General features: G+C 39.8%; 1 protein-coding gene across 2 annotated transcripts in view; it reads right to left on the bottom strand.

Annotated features, from left to right (window-relative positions):
• The window catches only part of AP1G1 (adaptor related protein complex 1 subunit gamma 1), a 45,104-nt gene that overhangs the window by 22,239 nt on the left and 8,754 nt on the right, over positions 1–14,111 (bottom strand). For both annotated transcript variants that reach the window (XM_064519890.1, XM_064519891.1), the window contains 5 exons: positions 7,706–7,909; positions 6,619–6,743; positions 4,056–4,197; positions 3,406–3,502; positions 932–1,008 (listed from right to left, as the gene is read on the bottom strand). In XM_064519890.1, the coding sequence (XP_064375960.1) occupies positions 932–1,008; positions 3,406–3,502; positions 4,056–4,197; positions 6,619–6,743; positions 7,706–7,909 (645 nt within the window). The remainder of the gene's footprint in view (positions 1–931; positions 1,009–3,405; positions 3,503–4,055; positions 4,198–6,618; positions 6,744–7,705; positions 7,910–14,111) is intronic.

Here is a 14,111-nt window from a genome sequence, read left to right as displayed (position 1 = left end):
CATCAAAGGATGTATTGTTTGAAAACCCTAACGATATAGACAAGCCAAGGAAGATCTGGACATGCAAATAAATAAGCATCTTTGAGACTTTTCAGAGGAGCAATTGGCCAGTTCTATTCTATCAGTTTTGTTCAATTTCTAGTTCCTTTTTTGGCCACAAAATTAGAATCGTAATGCTTTCAGATGCTCTTCTAATAGAACTCTCTAATACAACAATAAATACTGCAAAGCAAATTACAGCAAGCAGCATAAGGAAGTTGATGCTAAGAGGGAAGAAAACAAAAAAAATCCTAATCAGAGGAGGAGAAATGATGTTGACTCTCAAGCTCTTAAGTTAAAAGGGGAAGTGACTTAATACAGCATGCACCAGAGATGGGGCTTCTACAGAGCCAGAACTTCCATTGGTATTTTTGACCTGAGTTTATAAAACTGTATGCCTACGGTTAAGGCATTCAAGCGTCAGTCCGGGCCTCAGTTTTTCATCTTTGTTTCTTTATGTAATACATGTGCCATCCCTAATACCACTATGCAATTATCTATAAAGAGCAAAAAAAACCTAGCAAAGCAAGAAAAGAGAACCTCAGTCAAAGAGGATACTGTAATTCTAACTTTAGTATGAGTTTCATACTACACAGCCTTAAGAGTGATGTTTCATAATGTATCTTCTTGTAGATGTTATGGCTAGAGACACCCAAAACTCCCAGATATAGAGATTTTGATGATTTTGTGTATGGTGTTAAATTTTTTATTTTTAAAACAAGCAGACAGTGTCATCAAATTCTTCACTCAAATAAGCGTAAGGATTTTATTAAAAAACGTGCACTCTGCCTTCGCTAGGAAGGCTAAGAGGACACATCAGTCAAAAAAAAAACCCCAACCAAACAAAAAAACCCATGACTATTAACTCTTCAATGTTACAGTTTGCAATTACCTTTCTAAAGTGTGCAAGCATGTCTGGGCTTCTCTCGCACATCTCTGTGAGGAGGACAACTGATGTGTGAAGAACACCTACAGGCCAGAGGAAAGGAAAAAAATATATTTAAAACATAATTTCAGCGCATAAGACAATTTCCAGGCATATGACAAAAATCAGAGGAAAACAAGTCATACAAAACTCCCCCTGCTTGAATCCAACATATCTGCCCCAAAAGATACTTGCACTTGCAGCTGTGCCCAAGGGAAAGCAGACAGCTGTGTGTGCACATGTTAGAGCAGGAGCTAAAGTGAGGCGAGAGACTGACCTTGTCTGAAGCAACTTCTGTATTAAATACATACATAGGTGGTAACAGACATGCAAACACAAGATTTCAGAAGGGGCAAAATATGCTAATTGCCTTGTAGATGCTTGGTTCCTCATGCTTCCTAGTTTTCTCTTCCAATTTCAGGACCCTAGCCAACCTTAAGGGACCCAAATTGGGCCTTCCTTAGAGTCCCAGACCTCAGTCTGGAAAAAGACTAGGGAAGCCAGCATGTGTACATGGCCAGCCAGCTGCTGTGTCCTGCCTTAATGGAACCCAGTTAAAGTATCTCTGAAAACAGTTAGAAAAGGCATGCAAGCTACTCACGATTTAACTAGAAGTTAATGCTAACTAACTACTGTTAGTGAGATATAAACTTGTAAGGTACAGACTTTCAACAACAGGAATTATTTTACTCTCATATTCAGCTGAAATGCAGATATCTTTCCTCTCAGATACATATATTTCTCAGTTATCTATTTTTTGTAGCTGCCAAGTCTGTACTTGAGAGCTATTGATTCAGAAAAAGACTGGAAGTTTGCTTACTAAACAGTGTTTTCTACAGGACAGAAAACATTCATATTCCACAAGCTATGCTGGTTTCTCATCCATTGCAGGTCTTATCCAAAGTCTATTTTGAGGTGTGCAAGTACCTATTAGCTTGTGTCACAGCTTTCTTAACACTGACACTTCCCAAAAGTGAGGCTTCCCAAAAGGCTGCTGAAAGGATTTCATATATATTGTGCTTCAGAGAAAGCCCATCACAAAGCCTACCACTAAGACTCTGCTGGAAAGGAGAAGCTGATTTTTTAAGGATGAGGAAAGCAGAAAGGATGATCCAGTTGTTCTTAGATTCAGGTGAGCCTAGACTCAATTCTTTCCCTGACCAGGGCTTAAAGAAGTTGGGCAAATCACTCCATCTCTCAGTGCTTCCACTCCCATTTTTAAAGAGGAAAAGAGCAGTTCTCTGCCTTTCAGGGTTGAATAACAAAGACAGAGGATGTCATACTACCATGGTGAGCCACGTAGGCATCATCTATTAACAAAAAGTCTTACAGACCACCGCCTATCTGAAACAGTGCCTGGACTAAGGGTTCTGGATCAGCACATTTTAAATCAAGATAAACTAGTTGCACACACATGAACCACACTCCACAGGTCAACTGTCCTGTACCTCAAAGATGCACAACACATGCAGCAGAAAACCTGGAATTAACAGCTTCTCAGGAAGCTAATTTGGCATGTTAACAGTGCTGCAGTTACAACCACCCTGGCTTGAGAGACAGAATTTCTCCTAGTAATGGGTTTCCAGCACTGCAAATATCTACTGCAAGACTCCTAGCACAGCCAGCTATTTTCTTAAGGCACATGCTCATTGTAGATGTGCCACAGGACAAAGATTTTTGGAAGCGGGCACTAGGCTGACCCAAATTAGTCAAGGTGTTAATAATTTTGGTAATTCTCTTTAAAAATTTTCTGGAAGCACGTGTACAAAAAAATGAATTAAAACAGAAGCCTAATCTAGCAAAAGATTATTAAAGAGAATTTATTTTATGATGACATTCTGATCAAAAAGAGCATTGAGGAAAGACCCTTTCCTGACAATGCTATAGGTATCTCAGTCCTGGGAATGCCTGCTGAACTTTGTTTCATTTCAGTTAGGAATTTCATTATCATCTTTATAAACAAAGTAGTCAGGGACAAGAATTGTTTTTTTCAGGTCTCAGGTGGAATGTGCAAGCTTGGTAGTCAAGAAATCTGTTTCTGCATACTGAACAAATATAACCTGGAGGTAAAACGATGTTGAAGAATCCTATAGTGTTATGCTAACAGAAGACACACAACGAATTAAACAACATACTTTAATAAAGTCCCTTTAAGCAGTGTATTGAATAAAAAAATCACAATTTTTCCTGTTTCTGCCTGCTCTGAAGTGTTTCAAGAAAAAATAAAACAGTGAAAGATTTCCTTTTGTCACCTATGCCATGTAAAGTCCTGCTAAGTAGCACAGTCATACACACCTTCTGAATGATATTTGCTTTCATTGAAGAAACACATCATATAATTACCCCTCAAAAGTTCCCTCTAAACAAAAAGCTTAGGTAGCAGGTGTGCCATCCCATAGAGAATGGCACAGCTCTGCTACGCACGGTCTCATAGACATTACCATGATTCTTCTCATTAAGCAAGTTTTTGGTGGCTGGCAGGAACATCTCCATGAGTTCAGGCACCTTTCTAATGACATGAACAGCACACAATGCTGCCTGCAAAGGAAAACAGCTCCATTAGCACATACGACAATGGCAACAGTATCTGTTTTGAGAACACCTAACACAGCGGAACTATCACAATGTTCATGAAACACAAAGGCCTAGAAAGTTCATGGTACAATATTCTATCTCAGTACTAGAAGCAACGCCAAACAGCATCATGGAGAAGAGTTCAATCAAACTCTTCCTCTGGACTAATGTGAGAAGATTTAGAAATAAAAACAAACACTAAAAGGTTGGGGTGAGTGCCTGTTAAAAGGCAGATATTTATACTATAATCAATAACTCAAACATACAGAGTATCAAAGTAAAAACAGCTGCCTCATCTGTTGGAGGCATGTCTTGGAGAGGCTTACACACATTCCTACTATCCACTGTTTCACTTCTGCTCCCGATAGACAGGGGGGTCCAGCCTCTGCCTATGTCACACGCACTGGGAAATATTCAGCCAGTGTGATCTAATCTGTTCAGTGTTTCAGATATCAGTAAGGTATCCCGTCAATCTTAAGTTTTAGTTCACAACAAAGTACTCAGTTCTCTGAAGTACCTTCTTCCTAAGATAGGAGTTTGAAGTTTTCAAGAGTTTTTCCACCTCTCCTGCTAGGTCTCTGCACATCTCTGAAGAACCCATGCAGCCAAGAGTACAGAGTGCCAGCCCCTGCACATATTGCGTGCTGTGATTAAGGTCACTGTAAAGGAGAACAAAAAAGTCAATCAACACACATACACACACACACCCTGAACACAGGAAAAATGGAATCTGTACATACAGTCATCTGGCCAGCTGCACGCATGGCCCAGAAGAACGCGCTGGATAGCCAGCTATTTGGGAGTATGAGTAAGGAGCAGCAGCAGCTTTGAGTGCACATACCACAGAGTTTGGCCCTGCTTGTACTTAGAATCCTCCACTATAAAGACACAAGACTTAGGTAAAACTATCAAGTGGGCATCCAAAGCGTGAGCTGGGAAGGGAGAAGACCACACAGAACTCCATTAAAACTATACTGCATTTTGGAACCTGCATACAGAAAAGAACATCAAGTGCAGTGCTGCAGTGACTCTGTGGTTATCCCAGTTAAATGTGTTCTAGAATAGGCTCCGACTTTTGGTTTATACACCCTGTTTTGCAGTTTCTATGCCTTAAGATTTTTGTGTAGTTTCATTTCCTGCATATATTTACAATGCCTTTTAATTCTGGCTGGTCCCCTTCCTCCCTTCTGTTTCGCCGCTTTATTTCACTATTTCATTAGTGTTAACGAAGGATAAAGTATAAAACTTTGTACAGACTGTCAGGAAACAAGTCCTAAAAAGGTAACATACAATTTGTATGGACTTATATATTAAACCTAGTATAAATTCCGATTTCGCATTACACTAAAGCTTATCTACTTAGCACCAATACCGATGAGAAGAAATGGGATCTGCATTTACAAATCAGACAGTATATAAAATCTATGTAAATATCCTCTGTCTGAATTTGTCCTACTTCCAACATGCCCCATTCTCCTGAGCTTAAAAAACAAAAACAGCCACACACCTTGAAAAGAATCAATGCAGGAATTCTGTTTAGCAATCCTAGCTCTTCACATGCCTGAGGAAGTCACCAAAGCACTCAATAAAAAGTTAAATAACCTATCACTACATGCTATTTGTGTGTCCATCCACCAATGTCACATAGTACTAGACAATACAGCTTCCACACAGCCATCCCAAGAGCCTTTAAAACAGATTTCTATGCCGCTTTTCATCAAGCCACTTGGTACTCGTGTCACCATAGCACCCAGGATTCAGTCACAAATGATGATTCTATTGTGAAGAAGGTAAAAATATGGTTCCTGGTTTGGGGTGTTTTTGTATGATGGGGGAGCAAGGGAAATGAGTGGTATGCAACCAAACATACAACATGCAGAAATGCAAGAGAGAGCATTCTGGTTATGACATCAAGCAACCATGCGCTATGGCAACATGCGGATGAAGGAGCAGATGGCACGTGCTGCTAAATGGGTTCATTTTTCTTTTCTTTCCTTCAACAAATTTTTTTGGCAGGTACACACTCTGCATATAGCAAGTATATGCTTCACAAGGGTGCTCATATTCGTGGCAAAAAAATCTAGGTCGTGCTATAAAAAACTAAAAGAACATCAACCGATCTGGCATTTGGATAAATCTAGTAAGACCCAGTTGTTACGCTCCTGCTCCCTTCCATCTTGAAAACACCGGGAAAACACACCAATCATCATCTACTAAACTACAATATAAAACAGTCCCAGTTTAGCAGCATTTTGCAGGGTGGGGGGATGGGGGAATCCTAATTTTCCACTCCTGTCATCTGATTTCAGTAAGATGCCAAGCAGACAGCGCATCCCAAGTTGCTGCCTTGCTTCCAAGAAAAAACATTCATCAGGACTGCTAGGCCAACCCTAACATGATGACAACATACACAGTCTTGATCCCTGAAGTTAGGCAACTCTTCAGGGCTCATCAGCAGCATAGTCAAGTGAGCAAACACCAGAAAACACAGCTGCAGCAATATCTATGATTTTGTGACACAGGATGGCCAGTCCAGCATGCAAAATTGTATCAGTGTTATAAAAACATCCTCTGATTCAATCATATTTAAAATGTGGATAGACCTTCAATGATGCTGCATTACTAACTGCTTGCCTGGGTTTTACCTACAGCAAGCTAGGAGGTAACTATTTTACAGAACTAGGAGAGAGTTCTTTACAACAATTTGAAGCTTTCTGCACTGGCTGAGCAGCTTATTGTGGTCATTTCAGCTTCCTGATTTTATTCATCTTAAACTTTCAGAAAACACACATTTCCATCCTGAAACAGTGGTTACATCAGATGTGGTTTGCCACGCGCGTTCAGGACGAATGCAACCTTGTATTCTCTTCCCTCTAAGGAAGCTGAACAGGATCATCCAGAGCAGCACAGGACTAAAACAGTCTTGTACAGTCATCAGCATTAGATTTCTAGATTGAAGACATCATTATTCTAACATAATAAAAAACCCTGAGGTACTCAAAATATCACCATCAGGAGTAAACTCTGAGATCCTGAAACCTCAAAACAAATGTTCATGGAGAAAGAGATAGGACCCTTACTTCTTGATGCAATTGGTCATAAGAAGATGAACATCCTGTCTCTCATCCAGCAGCAACATGGCACCTAAATACCCAATGCGCTTGTCTGTGAATTTCTGAGAGGCAATGAGCTTGAGGCACTCCAACTGGAAAAAAAAATAAAATAAAAAGGACAGAATTAGCTTAAATTACTTCTTTGCTAACGAAGAAACAGTTTGAACCTTTACGTATACATTTTGGGTTTCTCAGAGAACTAAAAAGTGTCTAAAAAGTATATTTTCTTCCTACTTTGGTGATACGGAAAACGAACAAACAAAAGTTAAATGATCTGCCCGAAGCTCCCAGCAAGCCAGTAGCAAAGCCAGAGGCAAAGCCAGTGGCAGCTCCTTTGTCTGGAAGCAGCCATTCACTGCTGACCTTCCATGACCTCAGATGTACCAGATATGCCAGAAGTATGTCACAGTACAAAAGCAAAAACCAACATGTTTAGAGACATTCTACAGATCAAGAACTCTCATCTTCCTGTTTCCCTCTTCCACGCTCTACCAGAGCAATAATGTTCCAAAAATAAGTTAAGAGATTGGGAAAACTGAAACCAGCATTCTCCAGGTCACATCATTAAAATGGGGGTAAGGAACAGCAATTTCTTACAGCAGAGCATAGATCAGTCATTATCTGCCTAGAATAAGTTACTGTAAAGTAGTTACAGAACCTCCTTTGAAGCATCTTGTAATTTCCATCATCAGAGACATAACCCTGAAGTGTTGTTTTGATCCCATCTAGAAATACCCATTTGTCCTGGACTGTAGTTTAAGAACTACTGTTCTGCAGAAACATGGGCAGTTAGGAGTGGACAGTCTGGCAAAAGCAGAATACTTGGTTATGAAACTTACGGTTCTATAAGAACAGTTCTCAAATAGCAAATCCCACTTACATGGTCAAAAACTAATGCAGATTCAGAACTCATGTCAAGACAGACCCCCAAACGCCCCAAACAGCAGACAGCAAAACCGAAGCTAACAGTGCTCCAAACCAGTCAATGTGCCCAAAACACACAAAGCAGACTGGCACGAGCACATAACACAGCAAGCACCAAAGTCCAACCTACCTGTCCAAAATGTGCGGGGTAACCGAGCATGTGCATATACAGCAGCTTTGCCACATTTCTGCATCGGTATGTGTTATCTTCCTCTCTGAAGGATGATCGGATAGCAGCACATTCCTTTTGGATCATCTCACGCTCTTCCGCCTGGGTTCTTGCTGTCCGGATGGTCCGGATCAGCTCCCGCAGTCTGATAGGGGCTGGCATCCTCTGGGAGGAGGAAGAAAGATCTGTAAATCCACTACTGTACCTGATGACTTCATGATCGTCTCACGTTTTAGCATAAAGAAAATTTATTTCTTATCCCATAGTTATAAAAATTGAAGGAACAAGAAAATACAGACTGTTTCAGTGACTTGGTTAAAATGACACTTGAAAACCAGAGGAATTCTATGTACACCCAAGGAATTTAAGTTCTCACATTTGCTGTTGCATTTTCAGAGAACACTACAGACAGAAATTGCTATGCTTTGAGCCGGCTATCAAGTGAACATAACATGACTCCCCACTTGAAATGGGAAGAAAAGGAACTTGGCAATGCATGCTCTTGTGTTCACATCTTCTGATTTTCTCCAGAAGTCACACTCAAATAGAGCTGATCACAAAATCATGATGAATTGGGACACAAGTCCTTTACAAAAATCAATGCTGCTAAATAAATAATACAAGATTTCAGACAGGTGTTCCCAATAGCTATGCTTCGAAAATCCTGCATCCTTGTGCTATGCACGCTTCTTTCTTAGAGGGGTAGAAGTGTGCAGAAAAAAGCAGATGCAAGAGCAATCCTGACAGTGTGGATATATTTCAGAGGCTCTTAAAAAAATGCAAGTTGACACTGTCCCTTTATTACACACCAGCCGGAACAATCCTTTTTAAAACAAATAAGCCTGTCACATTACTGTCTGGTGACACTGTGTAAAGACAGTGTGCAAAGAAAGTCTATCCTACATGAACTCTCAGTAGTTTCATTTTACCAGATGGAACACAGACTGAGCTGTCTGACCGGAGAGCAATTTGTTCTCTTGAATACCCCTCAAGAGAAAAATGGCTTTCAAACAAAAGCCGAACTTAAGAATTATGTTCAACAGTTGAACATTCAAGTTGTTACACTCGCCAAAGCAGACTCTTGGCTTTCATGAGGACCAGACTATGCATGCACCTCACAGTCTTTTTTCATGCATGTAAGACCAAAGATAACTATTCTGATGACACATAAATGTCATACCAACTTGCAAGAAGTTATTCAACGTGGCAGTCTGTTACAGTTTCTGTCTGTGTCACCATCCTCCCAAACCACAGTGTCATTCCTTTTAAGCACTGCCATATCACAAGAAGAAATCACTTGCGTACGCAATGCAATATATTGGAATACGCGAGGGAGCAGGCAGGCTGAGAAGCATGCTGAGCTAGTAGTGGACTTGTTTGCTAAAAGAAATTAAACACAGCTGCACGTACAATGAGTAAAGGTGGCCTCACAGTAAAACAGCCGAGTGCTGTTATATAGATCAGGTTTATAAACCTGATCTGCTACAGAGTTCACACAAAGCACTAAGACATTTCAGTCAAACCATGTAGCTCCTCATATTCCAGCTGCACATCTTCATATCTAAAGCCTGAATATGCAGAGACATAAGGCATTCAATTTTGAAAACTAAGAGTTGTTCTTTCAGCATAAGGAAACTTTGCCTCAAGGTGAAGGATCAAGATTATTAGATACTTTAGTCCTTAGTCTTGCCTCGTTTCTCATTTCCATACATGAAGTTAATAACACTTCCTCACATTACTGTGATATGAAATAAGTTAACGCTTACCAATCATTCAGATGCTGCACTAATGAGCATCAGAGGAACAGTCAAGGGAAAGTACAAAATCTGTCTTCAGAACAGTATCTGAACATGAGGTAAATAAGGCCTTTGAATGCTGCAGTCATGTTCTTTCAATGACACTTGCACAAAGTTTCTAAAGTTTTGAAAGTAAACTGCAAATATTTTCCTCACACAGCATTGTATCAATATGTATATGGGGAAATCATTAGCCGAGTGTGACTCTTTAGACCGACAACATGGAGCTCTGCTCTTGAGCTAAGACTGCAAGTGACAGTAATTCACTGTGACCTTCCAGCAGCAAGGTAAAATTCTATGATCATGAGAGACAGAACATACAAACTCTGCTGAGAATCAGGAGCTGTGCGCTGCAACACGTTTATTGTACACAGCCTGTGGAGCTGATAGCTGCAAGTCTCAAAGGAGCATGCACAAAACAACTTTCCAAACGTTGTTTGGCCAAACTGGAACAAGATTTTCACAGAAGCAGCATGATGTATCCTCAAAACAAAAGGACAGCCCCTTACCACTCGTATAGAATTCAGCCAAACCCATGAGGGTTCCACAGCTTTTCAAATAAAAGGCAGTTTAATTGTATCAGTTCCCCCCTCCCCCCCTGCCCCCACTTACCCGTAATAAAATACTTTTCCCATCCTGAAAGGGCAAAACAGACTTATCTAAAATCCTACAACAAGCCTCCAACAAATACCTTACTTGGGAAATTTCAAACTGGTAGAGGCAGAGATATAAAAAACCAAAAACAACTTACAAAAAATGAAAGCATGGTTTTAAACAGCATGTAAAATTAAGGTAACTGTGTAAAAGTTAATTACTGCAGAGAAAGCTAGAGCATCAATTTAGTGTGCAATGTTTGCTTCACAGTTGCTGCCTGGTTGTGTTGCTTTACTCTACGGTAATTTATTCCTAGTGAAAAGGGATAAAGAGAGTAAGTGTATGCTGTTACTGGAGACTTGTTAACCTGCTGTCAAATACACCCTAGCACATACCTCAATAACTTGCCTGCAACCTAGGCTGTTAAAAGGAGAAAAAAAAAAAAAAGTCTTACGCATCTCCTATAAAAGCCATTTTTAATCCAAGTTGAACCCTAATTTCCATAGTATTCTTCAACTTATCCTACTAATTTGCATGAAGAATGTGGTCTACTAACCCTTCATGACAATTTTCTCCACTATTTTCTAACTTAAGAAGGAACTATATCTTTTTGATTACTGGTGTACAGCCAAAGAAGGCAGAAAGCAAAAGACTAGAAACATAATGGCCATACCAAGTCAGACCAAAGCTCCCTTCTGTTCAGTATCCAGTCTACAACAACGGCCAACAGCAGATGCCTAGTGAAGAGTATAAGAACAGGGCAAGCACATTGCAAGAGTATTCTGGGGAAGTGTTGCTATCTCCAACGATTTGTGGCTCGGGAATTTCCAAAGCCAGAAATAGCATCAAATCTTCATCAGATTTGTCTGGTTTCATTTGGAACCCAGGTAAACTTCTAGCCTCAACAAGATTCTGCAGAACAGAGCTCCACAGCTTGATTGCACACTGTGGTTCGAACCACCTCCTTCACTTGTCCTGTATTTTCCAGCTGCTTGTTTCTATTGATGCTCCCAAGTCTTCTGCTAGGAGAGACAGTGGCATTCATTCCCTATTTAGCTTTTACATGAAACTCATGATCTTATACACCTCCATTTTTGTCTCTTGCTTACCCTCTCCAGTCTGAAAGCTACAGCCTCTCACCCCCCCCCTTCCATGACTCCAGACTATCTTTGTTACCTTATCTGTGCATTCTACAGGTCTCCTATGCCTTTTTTAAAGGGGCAGGGAGAGGAAAGGGGGAAAGCAAAACTGCACACAGGATTTAAGAGGTGGATGTGCAGTTGTTTTATATGTTGTATAAATGTCTTCTACTTTTCTCCCCATTACTTCCTATTAATTCCTAACAATCAGTTTGGGGTTCTGATTGCTACAAAGTGCTTGTCTTTTGTTTTTCCTAGAACAGTCTTTCATAAACCCCAAATTCCATTCCTGGGTAGCAACAGTCATCTTAGAGCCCATAATTTTCAAGTTCAGATTACCCCCCCCCACACACACACACACACACCCGCCATGTGTTTCTCCACCGATTTTGCTCACCCAAACACTTGTTGAAAAGTTTGGAAAAAAACAAAGTAAAAACACTCCACTGCCAGAATAATCCTCTGCAGTCTGAGGCAACAGTCTCAAAATCATTAAGCTGACCTACGCCGACCTAACGAAGGCATCAGGAACCTACAGCTTTGGCAGATTTGGGGTGAAGTTCTCCCTTCAACAGTAAACCACAATTAGGTTGTGGTTCTGCAGTCTAGTTAAGTTGATCTAAATCTTTAATGTTCCTGAAAAGATAGATAGTAGCTATTACAAGTTGAAACCATAACTTTGTTTCTTGTTTGTTTGTTTGTTTGTTTTATAAAGGAAAGAATTTTTTGCAAACTTTTTGAAAAGCTCTAATGCATAGTTTGCAAATAGACTGAAGTTTGGCAGAGAGTTGCTTTGAAATCAGAAGTCCTTTTTGCTCCCACTCTGTATTTGAAGAGATTATAAACTGCTGAACACTGATACTGTCAGCCTGAGATTTCGACAACAGCATAGCTTTCTTGGCCACGTGCCTGAAACTCATTCTGCAGGTATGCCCATAGAGGACTTCAGCATTTTATATTAAGCTTGGCCCCAGACAACACAAAGTAAAAGGACAGACTGCCCGGATAGCTTTAGTCAAGGGGAAACAGGACTGAACAAAATTGCCATATATTCTAAGCACAGCTTTTTATGAATATTAATTCTTCATCCTTCACAGACATTAGGCAAGACTTCCTACATCACTGACAGGACAGGTAAAATGAAAGCAAACACTGGAGAGCTAATGTAATTTCACCCCAATGTCATCCATTTCACTGTACTGAACAGAAATGCATAACCGATACTTACAAATGCCCTTGCATAAAATAATCAGCAAATCACACTGTAAGAATTATTTTTTCTCCCCACATCACAACCACAGGAAAACATGCAGAAGCTATCATTCAAGAAAGCAAACAATCCAAGAATAAGGACTTTTAATGGAATGATAGCTACATTATGAGGCTACCTCTACTTTCATTTAATTGTGTAATATGCTAACAGGCAGTTAGTACAGACGCGGTTCAATCTGAACTACTTCCTAGGAGCAATCATCTCTCTCTCACACGCTTCCTGTCTGAAAAAAGCAGGACATCATAAAGTGCAAAGGACAAGGCTATTATTTATCTTCCAACACTCAAAACTTCTGTCCTTGTGCTGCAACTCCATATCCTTTTACCAATACTAAATCATTTGGCATTTTAAACACATATTTGATTTTTTTTCCCCATAAGAAAAGTTTTGGGCATGTTCCAATCCATGTAACAGTATTTCCCTCTCACAAAATTAATCACTTCAAGAACTTACTCCTTGGGCCTTGAGATACCTTCCCATGCATACATCTTTTCAGCATTTCAGTACTTAGAAGTTCTTACGCAACATACCAGGTTGACGTTTTTTTCTTTCATAAAGAAAGGATTCTCTTGTGACCAAGAAATTCTCAAACCAGGCATTTGATTTCTGCCCCCAGGAACTTTAAGTTTCTTTGCACACTAACAAGCCAGAAATCTTATCTCATCTTTAAGCTTCGGATTTTTAAAGCAAGTATAAGTGATAGATACTGTAGGTATCAAGAACTCTGAAATACTTCTAAATATAAGTACTCCAGTGTCCTAGAGCAGATTAATATTTACCTATTACTAACTATTCCAAAGCCTATCACAATGCTAACAAACCTTTAATGTGATATACCTTCCGAAACTCCTGCTGACTCTGTTAAGTATCACTGTACACAGGACACAATGTGCATGTACCCAAAAAATTAAAGTAATATTAAGAGAGCTTTCTCACTAATGGACTGCACAATCACATACCTGTTGCCCTGTATCGCTGCAGTACAGGGAGTAATGCAGAAACTGCAAAGAACAAAGAACAGCCATAGCAGGTAAGGCATAAAACTGATCTAACCTTGTATCCTGTCTCAGGATGGGAAATAGCAAGTGCGTAGAGGAAATAAAAGAGAAAGCATATCTTCCCTACTTCCAGGACCTGCTGCAGCTCAAGAGACTTCCTGACCCCAAAGGTATGTAAAGGCACCTCTCTATAAATCTATGGATTTGTCTAACCACTTTTTGAAAGCACTCAAGCTTTTTGTCATTCATACCTGTGGTAATGAATTGCACAGTTTAATTATAAATTCCATGAAAAATGACTATTTCGCTTTATATGTATAAATACATGTATTTCAAAAGTTACAAACGCTTAGGGAAAACTATCTGCCTGTTTGGCTCCTGTTGAGCTGATATTTTTTATAAAGACATTACAGGTAGCTCTAAGATCCCCTTCTTGAGTGATACCTTACTTAGAACCTTTTACTGCGTATCTATCATTATAGTGATTTTTCATCACAAGCACTGGTTTGCATTTATTGACAACGAATTCAGTTCACCATCCTATTGCATACTCACTTAGTATCATGA

The sequence above is a fragment of the Dromaius novaehollandiae genome, chromosome 13 (assembly GCF_036370855.1).
Source record: "Dromaius novaehollandiae isolate bDroNov1 chromosome 13, bDroNov1.hap1, whole genome shotgun sequence".
Classification (NCBI taxonomy): Eukaryota; Metazoa; Chordata; class Aves; order Casuariiformes; family Dromaiidae; genus Dromaius; species Dromaius novaehollandiae.
This window is presented reverse-complemented; position numbering and strand designations above follow the sequence as displayed.